Below are 13,732 nucleotides of genomic sequence, written 5' to 3' on the forward strand. Positions count from 1 at the left end.
CAATCCCTATACACATATATGCATATTCTTCCATATAGATATAAATAACAAAGATCGACCATCTCATCACATCACATTTAGTAAAAATAAAAGAAAGACCCACAATAGCAAAATCATAAATGTAATAAAAATTCAGAATATGTGTTCTATATATAAATAAATAAACATATATATATGTATCTATATATCTACAGGATAATTTAATTAATAATCTACAATCTTTTAGTAAAAAGTAACATGTTGAAGGAGGTTAAAATAAACAATGAAAACAAAAAAAAACCAAAAAAATCAAATCATTCAATATCTGTTTACAGTTTATTTTATTCTAGAATAAAATTATCGAATTTTTTTCTTTCTTCTTTTCTTAAATCTCATATTACTTCATAAACATTTAAAAATCTTTTTTAGGATCTAAATATTTTTCAAAAGCCTCATTTCTTTCTGGGAATGGTCTTGGGCCTAATAAGCGTATCATATCTTCCCTAGTAATCACTTCCTTTGATAGCAATTCTTTAGCAACCAGATCCACTTTATCCAAATTATCATGCAATAATTGTGTACATTTTGCATGTGCCTCATCTACGATTCTTTTAATTTCTGAATCAATCATTTTAGAAGTTTTACTACTAAAAGGCTTATTAATTTGTAAACCGATTGAGTCTGATTGATCATATGAGAGACATCCAACTTTTGGGGACATACCCAGGCTGGTCACCATGGCATGAGCCATTTGAGTCACTTTCTTAAAATCATCATGGGCACCACTTGTCACGGATGGAAAATGTAACTCTTCGGATACACGACCACCAAGAGCCATAATCATTCTATGGTTGAATTGTTCATTCGATATTAGATATTGGTCAGGTGGTAAATACTGGGCATAGCCTAAGGCACCTTGTCCACGTGGAATAATACTAACTTTTAATAAAGGATCTGCATATTGTAGCAACCAACCACATACAGCATGGCCTGCTTCATGGTAAGCCACTGTTTTCTTCTCCTCAAGTGATAAGACTTTAGATTTTTTCTCTAAGCCTGCAATGACTCTTTCAATGGCTGTCTCAAAATGGGTCAAAGTAATAAATGGGGCATTATGCCTGGCAGCAATCAATGCGGATTCATTACAAGCATTAGCAATATCTGCACCAGTGAAACCTGGAGTCAAAGTAGCCAATTTCCCTGCCAAATTATCCAAATCGTTTTTCAAGTCCGAATCCAAATTTAATCTTTGTAGATGGACCAAATATATTTGTTTTCTTCCATTGATATCAGGGGCATCGATTTGAATGTGTCTGTCAAATCTACCTGGTCTTAAAAGGGCCTTGTCCAGAACATCTAGTCTATTGGTGCCTGCCAAAACCACAACTTGATCACTTGTGGTGAACCCATCCATTTCAACTAACAACTGATTCAAAGTAGCTTCTCTTTCATCGTTGGCACCACCCAAGGCACCGCCTTTACCTCTTTCTTTACCGATGGCATCAATTTCATCAATAAAGATGATGGAAGGTGACATTTTCCTTGCTTGTTCAAACAGGTCACGCACACGAGAAGCACCGACACCTACAAACATTTCCACGAATTCAGACCCAGAGACAGACAAGAAGGGAACACCAGCTTCTCCGGCAGTGGCCTTAGCTAAAAGAGTCTTCCCTGTACCTGGTGGACCGGATAAGATTGCACCTCTTGGGATCTTTGCACCCAATTGGGTGTACTTGTTTGGATTTTTTAAGAAATGAACGAATTCCATAATTTCTTGTTTAGCTTCATTGCAACCAGCTACATCATTGAATGAGATTTTAATGTCAGTTTCTTTATTAAATAATTTTGCTCTTGATTTACCGACACCGAAAAGGTTAGAGAAATTATTTTTATTTGAAGACGAGGAGGAAGAAGAAGAAGAAGAAGAAGATGTTAATTTTTTAGTAATAAAGAATAATCCACCGAGTAATAGGACAGTTGGTATGAAGGGATAAATATATTGCCAGATAGAAGTTTTGCTGACGTAGAATATAGGGATTCTATCTCTTTGATCTATATTTAAGGAATCTTGTAGAAGATCCATTTGTTCTTCAAAGACATCCACGGAACCAATAGTGAAACTAATGAAATCATTTGATATTAATTCAGCTTGAACCAAGAACTTATTAATGATGTAAATTTTTTTAACTAAACCTTTCTCTACATATTTAGTTTTAAAATCTTGGAAACTCAAAATATTATTATTATTATTATTAGTGTTATTAGTGTTATGAGTGTTATTAATATTTGAATCTGACTTATTTAAAAGAGTAAATAATAAGAAAAAACCGGTTGTCAAATAGACAGTGTTAATGAATTCTTTTGATTTAAGATAGTCACCAATAGTTTTATATTCTTGGTTATCTTTATCCTTATTCTGTTCCTTATTCTGTTCCTTATTCTTCTTCTTATTATTATTATCTTTATTGTTACCACCACCACTACTATTACTATTACTATTACTATTACTATTACTATTACTATTATTACTAATATTATTTCTCTGTTGTTGCTGTTGATGTTCTAAAGAGGATAAATGGAAAGACCTTATACGGTTAAAAAGTATCAACCCATTAGATAATTTATTATATTTATTATATTTAATATGTTTATTGTTTTGATAGTTAATATAGGAAAAGTTTCTACAAGGCGGTAATAATGACAGTGACAATGGAAATGATGATGAGGAAGAAGATAAAGATTTCTTTATATTGGATGATATCAGTAGAGAATTAGATGGATCACCACCTATTCTTCTTCCCAATATTGACGAGTTCGAAGATGCTCGGAGCCAACAGGGCATAATTTTTAGTTATCTATTATTATCTATTATTATCTATTATTATCTATTGCTAGTTGTTTTTTGATATTTTTAGTTTTTTGTTTTTTTTTTTTTTGATACTCTCTTATCTTAGCAGCTAGGAGAACATAACATAAAGTGATTTAAGATGATGTACTGAGGCATGTATAAATATAAGCTATACAAACTAGATAAGTAGATGTGAGTATGTTTGGTAATAAACAATATGGTAAGAAATAAGAAAAGAAAAGAAAAGAAAAGAAAAGAAAAACCCACCAACTTTTCATAACAAACGTTCCCTTTTTGCCAGAAGTGTTTTTCCCTTTGCTCCATTTTCCCCCAGATCAACAGAGAACAAAACAGGTTCTAGGCCTCCGGCCCCTTAATATATTCTGGAACGACAGGAACAAAAAAACAAGGTGCTGGTGTGTGGTGTGTGGGTGTGTGGTATGGCAACGGATGGACGGAGAAGAAAGAAAAACAAAAAAAAGATCGAGAACCATAGAAAAATTATGTTAGAATGTTTTAGTGTGCAAATAAAGATTGGGATTGAAATAAAGATAGAAAAATACACACATAAACACAGATAAACACTCACGGATATATACATATACACACATAGATATACGCACATAGATATAGATATAGATATACATATATCTCTTTCGTTGTTGTTTGCATTTTGTGTTTCTGTTTTTGTTATTTTGTTTCTTTTTTTTTTTTTTTTTTTTTTATTTTTTATTTTTTGTTCGCCAAGACCAAGATTGTTAAAAAAGACAATTCATAACAAACTACCCTGTAATACCAAAAATGTTTAGAAGATCTTTCTATAGTTCAATACGACAATTACAAGAACAAGCAATTTCAAAGATTTCCACTGTCGACTCCACTATTGCCCCTCAAGTAAATTTGTTAAAGAAATATTATGGATCTCCTCAAATTTTAGAATCTATCAAATTGGCACAAACCGTCCTACCACCAGAATGGGAAACCATCAAATTACAAAAAAGCAACAATAAGAATACTAATATGATTCATGATGACTTACTTAAGTTAAATCCCTTATATGATACCATCATATATAACAATAACAACAACAATAGCGATAACAACACCACGGCCACCACAGCTGGCATCTTGGATCTAGACACTAGATCACAGGTTGCTAAATCCTATTACCCTGATTCCTTCCATTCGAGTGCTCTACACAGTAGAATCTCTAAAACAGTCACAATGGCCAATAACATCTATATGCAGACTCAAATTGACCCCAGGTACATCACTCAAAAGTTGGACATGAGACCCCTGGTGTTGAAACGAGTATCAAATCAAACTGCAAAAGGTAAGATCCGTTCCCATTATGCTCTCTGTATTGTCGGGGACCGCAATGGTATGGTCGGTCTTGGCGAGGGAAAATCAAGAGATGACATGGGTAAAGCCATTTCAAAGGCCCACTGGGATGCCATAAGAAACTTGGTACATGTCAATAGATTCGAAGATAGAACCATCTATGGTGATATCCAGCATAGATATCACGGTGTGAAACTGTTTATTAGACAAAAGGAGGCAGGTGCAGGGCTACGCGTCCATCACACAATCTTCGAAATTTGCCAATTGGCTGGTATCAAGGATTTAACTGTAAAGATTTATAAATCAAGAAATGATATGAATGTAGCAAAGGGCTTCTTAGAAGCTATCACTGAGGGACAAACCCCATTAAGACAACTGGCTTTGGGTCGTGGTAAAAAAATCGTTGACGTTAGAAAAGTTTATTATTCAGAGTAAATAAAATTTCTCATATTATTATCATATCTAAATTTTTATCTTGTAAATACACACACACACACATATATATATATATATATATGTATATTTACATGCATATGTATACGAAACTTTCCCATATTTCTTTATATACACATTTCCTTACTTTTTTCCTTATTTCATCTCATTTCCTCTCATTTCTTTTGATTTTAGTTATTTTTGTTTTGTTCTTTTTTTTTTTTTTCATTTATAAAATAGATTAGGATTTATTTACAAGGAATCTATATTATATTACTACGTGTAGAATAAGACAAGAAGAGATAGATAGATAGATAAGTAATTAGGAGAACGGTCCCCAAAAACAACAAAACAATCCTCGCTCCTTTTTAAATGAGTTTTCAAGCGTTATCTGAAAGACTAGACCAATCTCTAGAAATTTTATCAGTAAAATTGGCTGAATTAATCAAACTAACAGCAATTCAAGAAATAGATGTGGATATTCAAAACTATAATAATAAGAAAAACAATAATAACAATATATCCAATAATTCAAGTACAAATTCCGATAACACTATTTCATCTGATTTGACTGTGGCCACAGATGGTGTATCCATGGTAAATAACCATACACGGCAACTTATCAAAAGTGTACAAGATTTATTGGTCTTAACTAGAACCATTAGGGAAACATGGTTATTAAATCAAATCCCAAGTAATAGTAGAGACAGCGTCGATCATAACAATACTACTAGTATAACTAGCAATGAACAGCTTATCAAACAACAAGAAATTGATTATAAACATGTAGAAAGTTTAATTGATAAAGCTATAAATACAATAGTAAATTGATTCAATAACACACACACACACACACCTATATATAATTATATATAGTTATAATTCTGTATTTACGTTTGAAGATACTTTTGGGCAATCGAATGGACTCTAATATTAAATTCAGGGTCATTAATTGGCTGACCTAATTTATAAAATGGATTTAGTAACGTTTTTACGTATAATTCATGGATTTCCTGATAAAATTTTTTACATTTATTATCATCAATAATAACCAACCCATTCCCCATAAAAATAAAATCATCTTTATTAATATTATCTGTATTTGTACCGTCATTTCCCTTCTCTATACTACTAGTATTATCTTTTATCATTCCATCCGTGTTACAATGCACCATGACAAATTTTAATCCACTATATGTTATATAGGCAGTAACGACATGTCCATAAAAATGATCCACTCTACTTAAATAACAATTATCGTTTTTCAATATTTGTTGAATATTTGAATTAGATGATGATGATATTATATTATTCATGGCACCAGTACTATTCTTATCATTATTATTGTAACTATTGGTTGAACTAGATCGCAGAAAGCCGGCAGTTAAAGATGACATACCGTTAGAATCCGATCCTGCTCCCAAAGAATTTTTAAATATTGACATACCAACACCAACACCATCATTATTATAGGAATCATCCTGTCCGAAAAACATGGATCTATCATTTGGTTGTATTTGCCATTGTAGATCTTCAATAATGTCTAATGATGCATGCAAAATAAAGGGATTCAATTCTTTTAAACTTTGTGGGATATCCTTATTATCTTTATGAAACTCAGTCTCATATAATGGGCGATCATTGGATCCAATTATAGCAAAATATTGAGGCATTTTAAGCTGACTTTGTATATTTTTTTTACTCGAATAATTTTATATCTTTATTGGATAAACTTCTGATCAATAACTCAATCTTAGAGGTAGCAAAAAGATATGTATATCCTTTTATAATATTCAAACTGTCATATTTCTTTTAAATATTCACTTTTTCACTTTTCGTTTTTATTTTTGAAAATTGTAATATCATAATGTCAAAAATAGGTGATTGCATAGAAAAGAGTGATATACAACTATACAGATACACAGCTACACACGACTATACGTAATCATGTATATGTTCATACGAGACAAAAATTCTACAAGGTGAAAGGCAGAATAAAACACGTTTATCTTAATTCTATTCTTCTTTTTCCCATCATAGCTTCTCCCACCTCCACTGCCCTTATATTTTAGTCTAACCATGACTGACACAACTGGTAAACCAATATTGGATAATGAAAATAATTCATTAAGTAAAGGTAGATTAAAACTGGTCACAAAATTACTTATGGATAATAAATATGAATTAATGGATGATTTAAATTATAGCAGAACTACAACGCAAAACAACTCAATAGAAAACTATTTCATGAATGATACTTATATGAATCAAAATGGGCTAGATAATAGTAACAAATTAAGTCTTAATGGATTATCTGGGACCCAACAAGCTTCGTTATCATTTTTACCCGCGACATCATCATCATACTTATCATTACTTCCCTTTATGACACAACAAGAAGAAGATAAAACATCTCTCAATAAGAATAACAGTAGAAGCAGTGGTTATAGTAATAGTGAAATGAATAAATTACTTGATTCTAATATACTAGATACGATTCCAAGTCAACTATCAACAAACAAATCTAAGAATATTGATAATTTTAATTTCAATAAACCTTTATTTATACCCAAATCAACAAGATTAAAAGCAGAAAGAGTTAAAATTTATTTACACTATTTTTATAACGTCTTGGAAAGGTGTATATCGTTAGATAATAACAGTACTACTCAACACTATCATAATCCTAATTCTCCCGTTAAAGATATATCTTATGTTCATCGACATCATTACCATGAAGGTGTAGAAGGTGTCTACAATCCATTACAGGTAATACGAAATAGAAAATTAAGAAAAAAATATCATTCTGAATTAAAACCACTAAGAGAGTTGGCCTTCACAAAAGTACCTTTGATTGCAGTAGTACAATTTTCAAATAAGCCAAATAGAAAATTGAAATGGTTTGTTGAATTATCTGAAAAATATAGTGATTTGACATGGAGAACATCTCACTGGAATGAATTAAGAAGACCTGACGGTAGACGATGGAGTGAAAATCCAAAATATAACAATTTATTTAATGGTTCTACTGATACATCTTTTAATGATAGCAGCAATTATGAAAAGATACACGGTCATAAACATCTAAAAAATTGTGGTGATGAAGCAGATTCAAATTATAATAGTGGTAGTAGCACTAGTTTTAATTATGAATCCAATAATAATGAAATACCATCCGGAAGTTCTCATAAAAAGAGAAGTAAAATTAAAAAAAAGATAAAAAAACTTGGAAATATTGATGACAACCATTCACTTAACAGAAAGGATAAAGAGACAAAAAACCAAGATTTGTATGATAATGAAATTAATCATAATGATTTATTACTAAATAATACTAGAAAACATTCTTCAAATTCAGTTTCTTATCAAAAAAATTTCTCTTCTTCCACAAGTTCTGTCAATATTATTAATGAATTAGATTCATATAATAATGCATCAAATATGGAAAAATTTAAACATCATAAAGATAAAGATAATTTTTCATCCGCAATCACTAAAATGGAAAAAATACTAAGTAAAACAAAGCCAAAAAACTTACACAAATCTCCAAAGAAACTGCATAAAGAGACCAACACCTCTTCAGATTTGACTAATGAGGCAATAAAACCTAATATTATTACCACACCTCCCACTTTTATAATTAATTCAGATTGTAATTCAACGCACCTTACTAATAACAATACTAATGATGATGGTGGTTATTCCAGCTCGTCTAATTATTTAAAATTACCAAATAAAAAAGACAAAATTATATATAATAGTTCTCCAAATTCGAATGAGTCTAAATATTTATCATCTAATAGCAAAGAGAACGAATCGTCTATATCTTTATCATCTTTGTCATCATATTCATCACGGATTTCCTTAAAATTACATAAAAACCAAGCAAATACTGATTCAAATTCTACAAACAAAGACAAATCTGATAAGTCAAGTGATATTTCACATAACAGCACCAACCGTCCATCGAATCTCATGCCTACAATTAACACATCTTCAAGTAGCCCATCAACATCATTATCATCAGATTCTTCTTCAGACTCTTCGTCAAGCTCCTCAGAATCGTCTTTAATTTTAAATGTTAATGGCAATAATCGCAGAAACCAAAGAAGAAAACCAATGGCTCCAATCGCATTACATGAAGATGGTGATATGAGTCTGAATAAACCTACTTCTCCCTTAATAAACAGTAATAAACTAAACAGTAATAGTATACTAAAAACTACAAAGGTCAATTTTCAAAATATTAACTATGACAGAAGAAACTTTATAAATAATCCAAATACATTTATTGATGACCAATTGGATCCAGATAATTCATCCTCTTTAGAAAATAGTACAGAAGAAAACCAGAATAGCAGTAATAGCGTTATTATCGATGAACAATTATTGCAATATTGGCAAGACACAAGATACATATTAAGTACTATTGCCATTATGAAACATCGTAGAAAGACACATGATATAGTAAAAAAAAGAGCTATTCAAAAACGTAATGAAACTGTTAAATTCGAGAAGGATGCAGATTACCATATTTCCAAGACAAAAGAAATCATCAACAAATATAGTTCAGAATTAGATAAAGCTATTGTAGTGGGGAATAAGTGGACGTCACGGTTACTAAATGATTATTCCATTCGTGTAGAGACATTAATCTCATCAAGCGATAGAATATTATCTGATATCAATACTACTTTAACTTTAAAATTAAAATTATTTCAAGAAAATACCGAAAGATTCGATAATTTTAAAATAGTTTATTCACAAAGATCAACAAGATTGGTTTATAAGTTGTTGGAACTATTTATTATTGGAATATTATGGACAATTTGGTTATTAGTAATAACTGCGAAAAAAATCAAGTTCACTATCATCCTAGCTTTAAAAATTTTAAAATGGATGGTCTGGTAACATCAGGAAAACTGCATACCATTATCATCATTGCTTATAATAATCATATATCAAAGAATATATACAAGTATATAGAAAAACAAAATTATGTCTATTGACACAATATTTACTACAAATAAACGACTGGGAGGAAAGTCGAAAAAATAAAAACAAAAGAGCATAGCTCCCAAAAAAAAAGAATAGTAACTAATTAAACATTTTATTTAGCCACACGTCCTTGATCAGCACTAATGACGCTCTTCGAAATATAGTTTTCATCTAAAAATACGCCATTATCTGCAGCCTCATCAAGGAGTTTCTGTCTCTTTTGTAATTCATTTTGATAATATTGGCTTTGAAATTTATTCACTTGAGCTTCACCAGATAAGATAATACCACTACTAATTATCGCACAATGATAAAATATCTTTAGTGGTAATCTCAAAGTTCTAAATATTCTAGAAGTTTTAGTCAAAATCAATGCTGAGGTGACACTAAACAATGCACCCTTAGCACCACCAATAATCGATGCATAAGCTATCTACACAAAAAAAAAAGAAAGAAAATCAGATAAGTAAACGAATGGAAAGGCAAAAGAAAGAATTATACACTGTATCAACCTGGCATTAGGCATTAATATAGTTCTTAACAAACAAATTCAAAAAAAAGAGGCCAGAAGAAGGGAAAGTTGTTGATAACAGTATAGTCTTTTATTCGTTGCACATTTGTTAGTATATAAATCCAACAGAAGATCTCATCATAATCCACCAAATAATCATTTAGAACACATAATCAGCTCTTGTTGTACATACCTGCTTTGTTAATTCTTTCAAAGTTTCTTTGTCATAATGGACTGGTTGAAGTCTTCCATTTGACATGTTCGAACTGAATATATTATACGATTTGTTAATAAAATTGGGTAGGTACAATTAATTTTAATACTTTATATAGGCAAAACAACCCACTTCATTAGCTAAAACTCCACAATATTTTAAAATCTATATTGATAGTACTAGTCCTTCTCTATGCCCTTTACTACAACTATTATAATAAAACAAAACTGAATCAAGCGAAAGTATAATAAGAAATAAAAAAAATAAAAAATAAAAGAGAAACCCTTCTTAGACAAAATAAAAAATCCAATTAACTTTCCATTTCTGTCAACTTTATATTTATCTCCGAATAAAAAACGAGTTGATTCTGAGATAATTTTCTTATGTGGTACTAACCCATGTTAAATTAACATGTATACATACGTACATACATACATACATATATATATATATATATACAAAATATTTCTATATAACATGTATATATTGTTTGTAAATTATATGGATGATAAAATGATCTAAAATAAATATGTCCTTGGTATGTTGTATAGTATATTAAAATGAATGAATAATAACAAAAACAAAAAGAAAAAATGAAGAGAATAAAAAAAAACTAAATGAATACAGTATTAGTAGATTCTTAAATTTATATGTTAGAATTTTCTAGAGTAGAATTGAAATGAATGTAGTTATTGTTTTTATTATTGTCTCCATTAAGGGTATTCTTAGTGGTATGTGATTCGTTGATAGTGGTGAAATTATGGATTGGCGTAAATATTTGATGGTTATTGTTTGTAATAAATGCAGATGACAAAAATGATTTGTTAGTTCCTTGTTGCTGCTGTTGTTGCTCTTGCTGCTGCTGTAAAAGTGATGATAACAAATTATAATCATTGGTGTTCCTATTATGCAATAATACGTCCCTAATTAACTGCAAAGGTCTGCTCAACATGCCATTAGTTAATTGATTATAATCATTCAATTTATTGAACCAATTCAATAGTATAGAGTTATTATTATCATTTATGTTTAATAATATAGAATTATTGGAAAGCTGGTTAATAAAGGAACACCATATAAAAGAAATTTGTTCCCAGCATTTATCATAATAATAGTTATTGCTTGGTAGTTTAAATCTAGGTAAATTCAAACACATTAATGTGATTGAGTCCAATAATTCAACTGATCCAATGAAGTTTTTAATTATCGGTGGTAAATTGAATAAAATGTAATCTATCAAACAATTTAAAAAATCTAAAATGCACGGTTTCAATCTAGTAAAAGAATAATCATCTAGATCCATGATTCGATATTCACAATTAATATTAAAAGGCTGTAATTTATCTATATCGTAATATTTCTTATGGTATGGTATAGATTTAATTATTTTATTAAATTTAGTTTCTAAATCATTAATAAAATCTTGTATTGTAACGGTACTAACCAATTTTTGGTTGATATTATTTTGTAATGGAATAGTTAATTCTGGTTGTTCTTGTATCATGTTTTGAATCAATTCACATAATTGTTCTTTTGATAATAAATTTAATGATCTAGGTAAGGGTAAATTCTGACTAATAAGCAACGAACATTTACTACTACTATTACCACTGCCATTACTATTATTATTATTATTATAATTACCATTACAATTGCTATTATTATTCATGATTTGGTGTGTAGAGTTATATGTATATTTTCTCTTAGTAGCAGTAGTGGTAGTAATAGTCGAGGTAGTGGTGACGGCAGCAGGCATTTTCAATGAATGTATATTGGATCTAGTAATATAATTTACAGTACTATTATTGTCATGGCTGTAACTTTCATCATCGGCATCACTTTGGAAACTTCTTTTATTAGGTTTAATATTTGAAGTAGATATAGAACTTGTTGTCATGAAAGGTTTTGTTATGTTAGTAGTAGTAGTAGTTATTGCCGTTGTTGTAGAACCTTTATTTGCATTTAAAAGCGATGTTCCCCACGAAAAACCCATTCCACTTGCCATATTTGTACACTTTGTCTCTTTATATTTTATGTCTGTTCGATAATTCTCGATTTCAGTGTATTTATATATTTATTAAAAGAAAAATAATTATAATTATAATAATAGTTAACTGATTGTTAACTGATTCTTTCTAATATTGGTAACTAAAGTATTCTGATGTTCTCTTCTTTTTTGTACGCCACTACTACTGTAAAGTAGGCAATGTACATATCATCACTATTGCAACTATTTTATAAAATTTAAGAAAAAAAAAAAAAAAACAAAAAAATAAAAAATAAAAAAAAAGTAACAAAAAAGAAAAAGAAAAAGAAACAAAAAGGCAAAAAGTTTTCGAAGATTTAAAAACTAGAAAGACCTAACAAAAATAAACTTGCAGGAACAAACATATCACAAACCCTAATGCAACCAATAATCTATATATACATATATTATAAAATGATTTATTTTTGTTTCAATTTTTTATCAATCAACATATTTACTAGGTTTACCAGTGGAGAGTCTACATTATTGATTTGATCATTCAAAGCTGAAATGATTTGTTTTTCGATGATCTTGCCAGTCAGATCCACTTCAATGTTGACTCTATCTTTTCCTACTTGTTTCAACGGCAAAGTAACGTTTTCTTGAGTATGTTTGATCATTGCGATAGAGAATGAATTATCTTCATCGTTCACCTGTGTCACTGTCAAAGAAATACCATCTATACAAATAAAACCTTTCTCTACTATATATTTCATGTATTGAGAATCTCTATGATCAAATTGGAATGTGAAAATTATAGAGTTACCATCGGGAAAGGCTGATTTAATCAAAGCTATTGTGTCCACATGACCTTGGACATAGTGTCCACCAAATCTAACATCATTAGAGACAGCTCTTTCCAAATTAACTTTGGCGTTGATGGACCATTCTGCTACATTGGTTCTTCTAAGAGTCTCTGGAGAGATGCCTACTTTAAATGAGTTGTTGGAGAATTCAGTGACAGTCAAACATATGCCGTTGATTGCTATAGAATCACCAATATGACAATCTGTCAGGATATTTGAACAATCTTTTATCACGATAGATAAGCCTTGGCCACCAGATTTAGTCATGTCCATTTCTTGTATACTCTCAATGGTACCAATACATTCCACTATACCTGTAAACATATTTTTTTTATTTTTTGATTCTATTTTATTATATCTTATTCTATTTTGTGGTATTTTCTTTATGATATTCTTCCCTTTTCTCTGCTTGTTTTCTATTTTGATAACACTATCTATAAATCTATTTCCTTCAAGTAAATGAACAAACAAACAGTTTAATTTTCTTCAAAACAAGTAAATTGAAAACGTAACTTCTTTATATCTGTATGTATATTTTTAATATTTAATATAACCTTTTCCTCCTTCCTTGGCC

The 13,732-nt window shown here is 30.0% G+C and overlaps 8 protein-coding genes across 8 annotated transcripts; 3 read left to right on the forward strand and 5 right to left on the reverse strand.

Moving 5' to 3' along the window:
* Window positions 1–391: 391 nt before the first annotated feature.
* AFG3 (AAA family ATPase AFG3) lies at window positions 392–2,824 on the reverse strand (the record flags this gene model as incomplete). The annotated part of the gene is made up of 1 exon (XM_064861764.1): window positions 392–2,824. One exon carries the CDS (start codon window positions 2,822–2,824, stop codon window positions 392–394), a length of 2,433 nt encoding a protein of 810 aa, XP_064716719.1.
* Window positions 2,825–3,631: 807 nt separating this feature from the next.
* MRPS5 (mitochondrial 37S ribosomal protein uS5m MRPS5) lies at window positions 3,632–4,606 on the forward strand (the record flags this gene model as incomplete). Its single annotated transcript, XM_064861765.1, has 1 exon — window positions 3,632–4,606. One exon carries the CDS (start codon window positions 3,632–3,634, stop codon window positions 4,604–4,606), a length of 975 nt encoding a protein of 324 aa, XP_064716720.1.
* A 369-nt stretch (window positions 4,607–4,975) lies between these two features.
* On the forward strand, window positions 4,976–5,434 carry SRB6 (Srb6p; the record flags this gene model as incomplete). The annotated part of the gene is made up of 1 exon (XM_064861766.1): window positions 4,976–5,434. One exon carries the CDS (start codon window positions 4,976–4,978, stop codon window positions 5,432–5,434), a length of 459 nt encoding a protein of 152 aa, XP_064716721.1.
* Window positions 5,435–5,493: 59 nt separating this feature from the next.
* Window positions 5,494–6,276, reverse strand: TRS20 (TRAPP subunit TRS20; the record flags this gene model as incomplete). Its single annotated transcript, XM_064861767.1, has 1 exon — window positions 5,494–6,276. One exon carries the CDS (start codon window positions 6,274–6,276, stop codon window positions 5,494–5,496), a length of 783 nt encoding a protein of 260 aa, XP_064716722.1.
* Window positions 6,277–6,682: 406 nt separating this feature from the next.
* Window positions 6,683–9,514, forward strand: MTC4 (Mtc4p; the record flags this gene model as incomplete). Its single annotated transcript, XM_064861768.1, has 1 exon — window positions 6,683–9,514. The coding sequence occupies one exon, from the start codon at window positions 6,683–6,685 to the stop codon at window positions 9,512–9,514; it is 2,832 nt and encodes a 943-aa protein (XP_064716723.1).
* A 199-nt stretch (window positions 9,515–9,713) lies between these two features.
* Window positions 9,714–10,371, reverse strand: RCF3 (Rcf3p; the record flags this gene model as incomplete). The annotated part of the gene is made up of 2 exons (XM_064861769.1): window positions 9,714–10,034; window positions 10,306–10,371. The coding sequence occupies 2 exons, from the start codon at window positions 10,369–10,371 to the stop codon at window positions 9,714–9,716; spliced, it is 387 nt and encodes a 128-aa protein (XP_064716724.1).
* Window positions 10,372–10,972: 601 nt separating this feature from the next.
* On the reverse strand, window positions 10,973–12,331 carry STS1 (Sts1p; the record flags this gene model as incomplete). The annotated part of the gene is made up of 1 exon (XM_064861770.1): window positions 10,973–12,331. The coding sequence occupies one exon, from the start codon at window positions 12,329–12,331 to the stop codon at window positions 10,973–10,975; it is 1,359 nt and encodes a 452-aa protein (XP_064716725.1).
* A 440-nt stretch (window positions 12,332–12,771) lies between these two features.
* RIB5 (riboflavin synthase) lies at window positions 12,772–13,482 on the reverse strand (the record flags this gene model as incomplete). Its single annotated transcript, XM_064861771.1, has 1 exon — window positions 12,772–13,482. The coding sequence occupies one exon, from the start codon at window positions 13,480–13,482 to the stop codon at window positions 12,772–12,774; it is 711 nt and encodes a 236-aa protein (XP_064716726.1).
* Between the last annotated feature and the right edge of the window lie 250 nt (window positions 13,483–13,732).

The sequence above is a fragment of the Arxiozyma heterogenica genome (assembly GCF_036370985.1).
Source record: "Arxiozyma heterogenica strain weizmannii chromosome Unknown scaffold_9, whole genome shotgun sequence".
NCBI lineage: Eukaryota > Fungi > Ascomycota > Saccharomycetes > Saccharomycetales > Saccharomycetaceae > Arxiozyma > Arxiozyma heterogenica.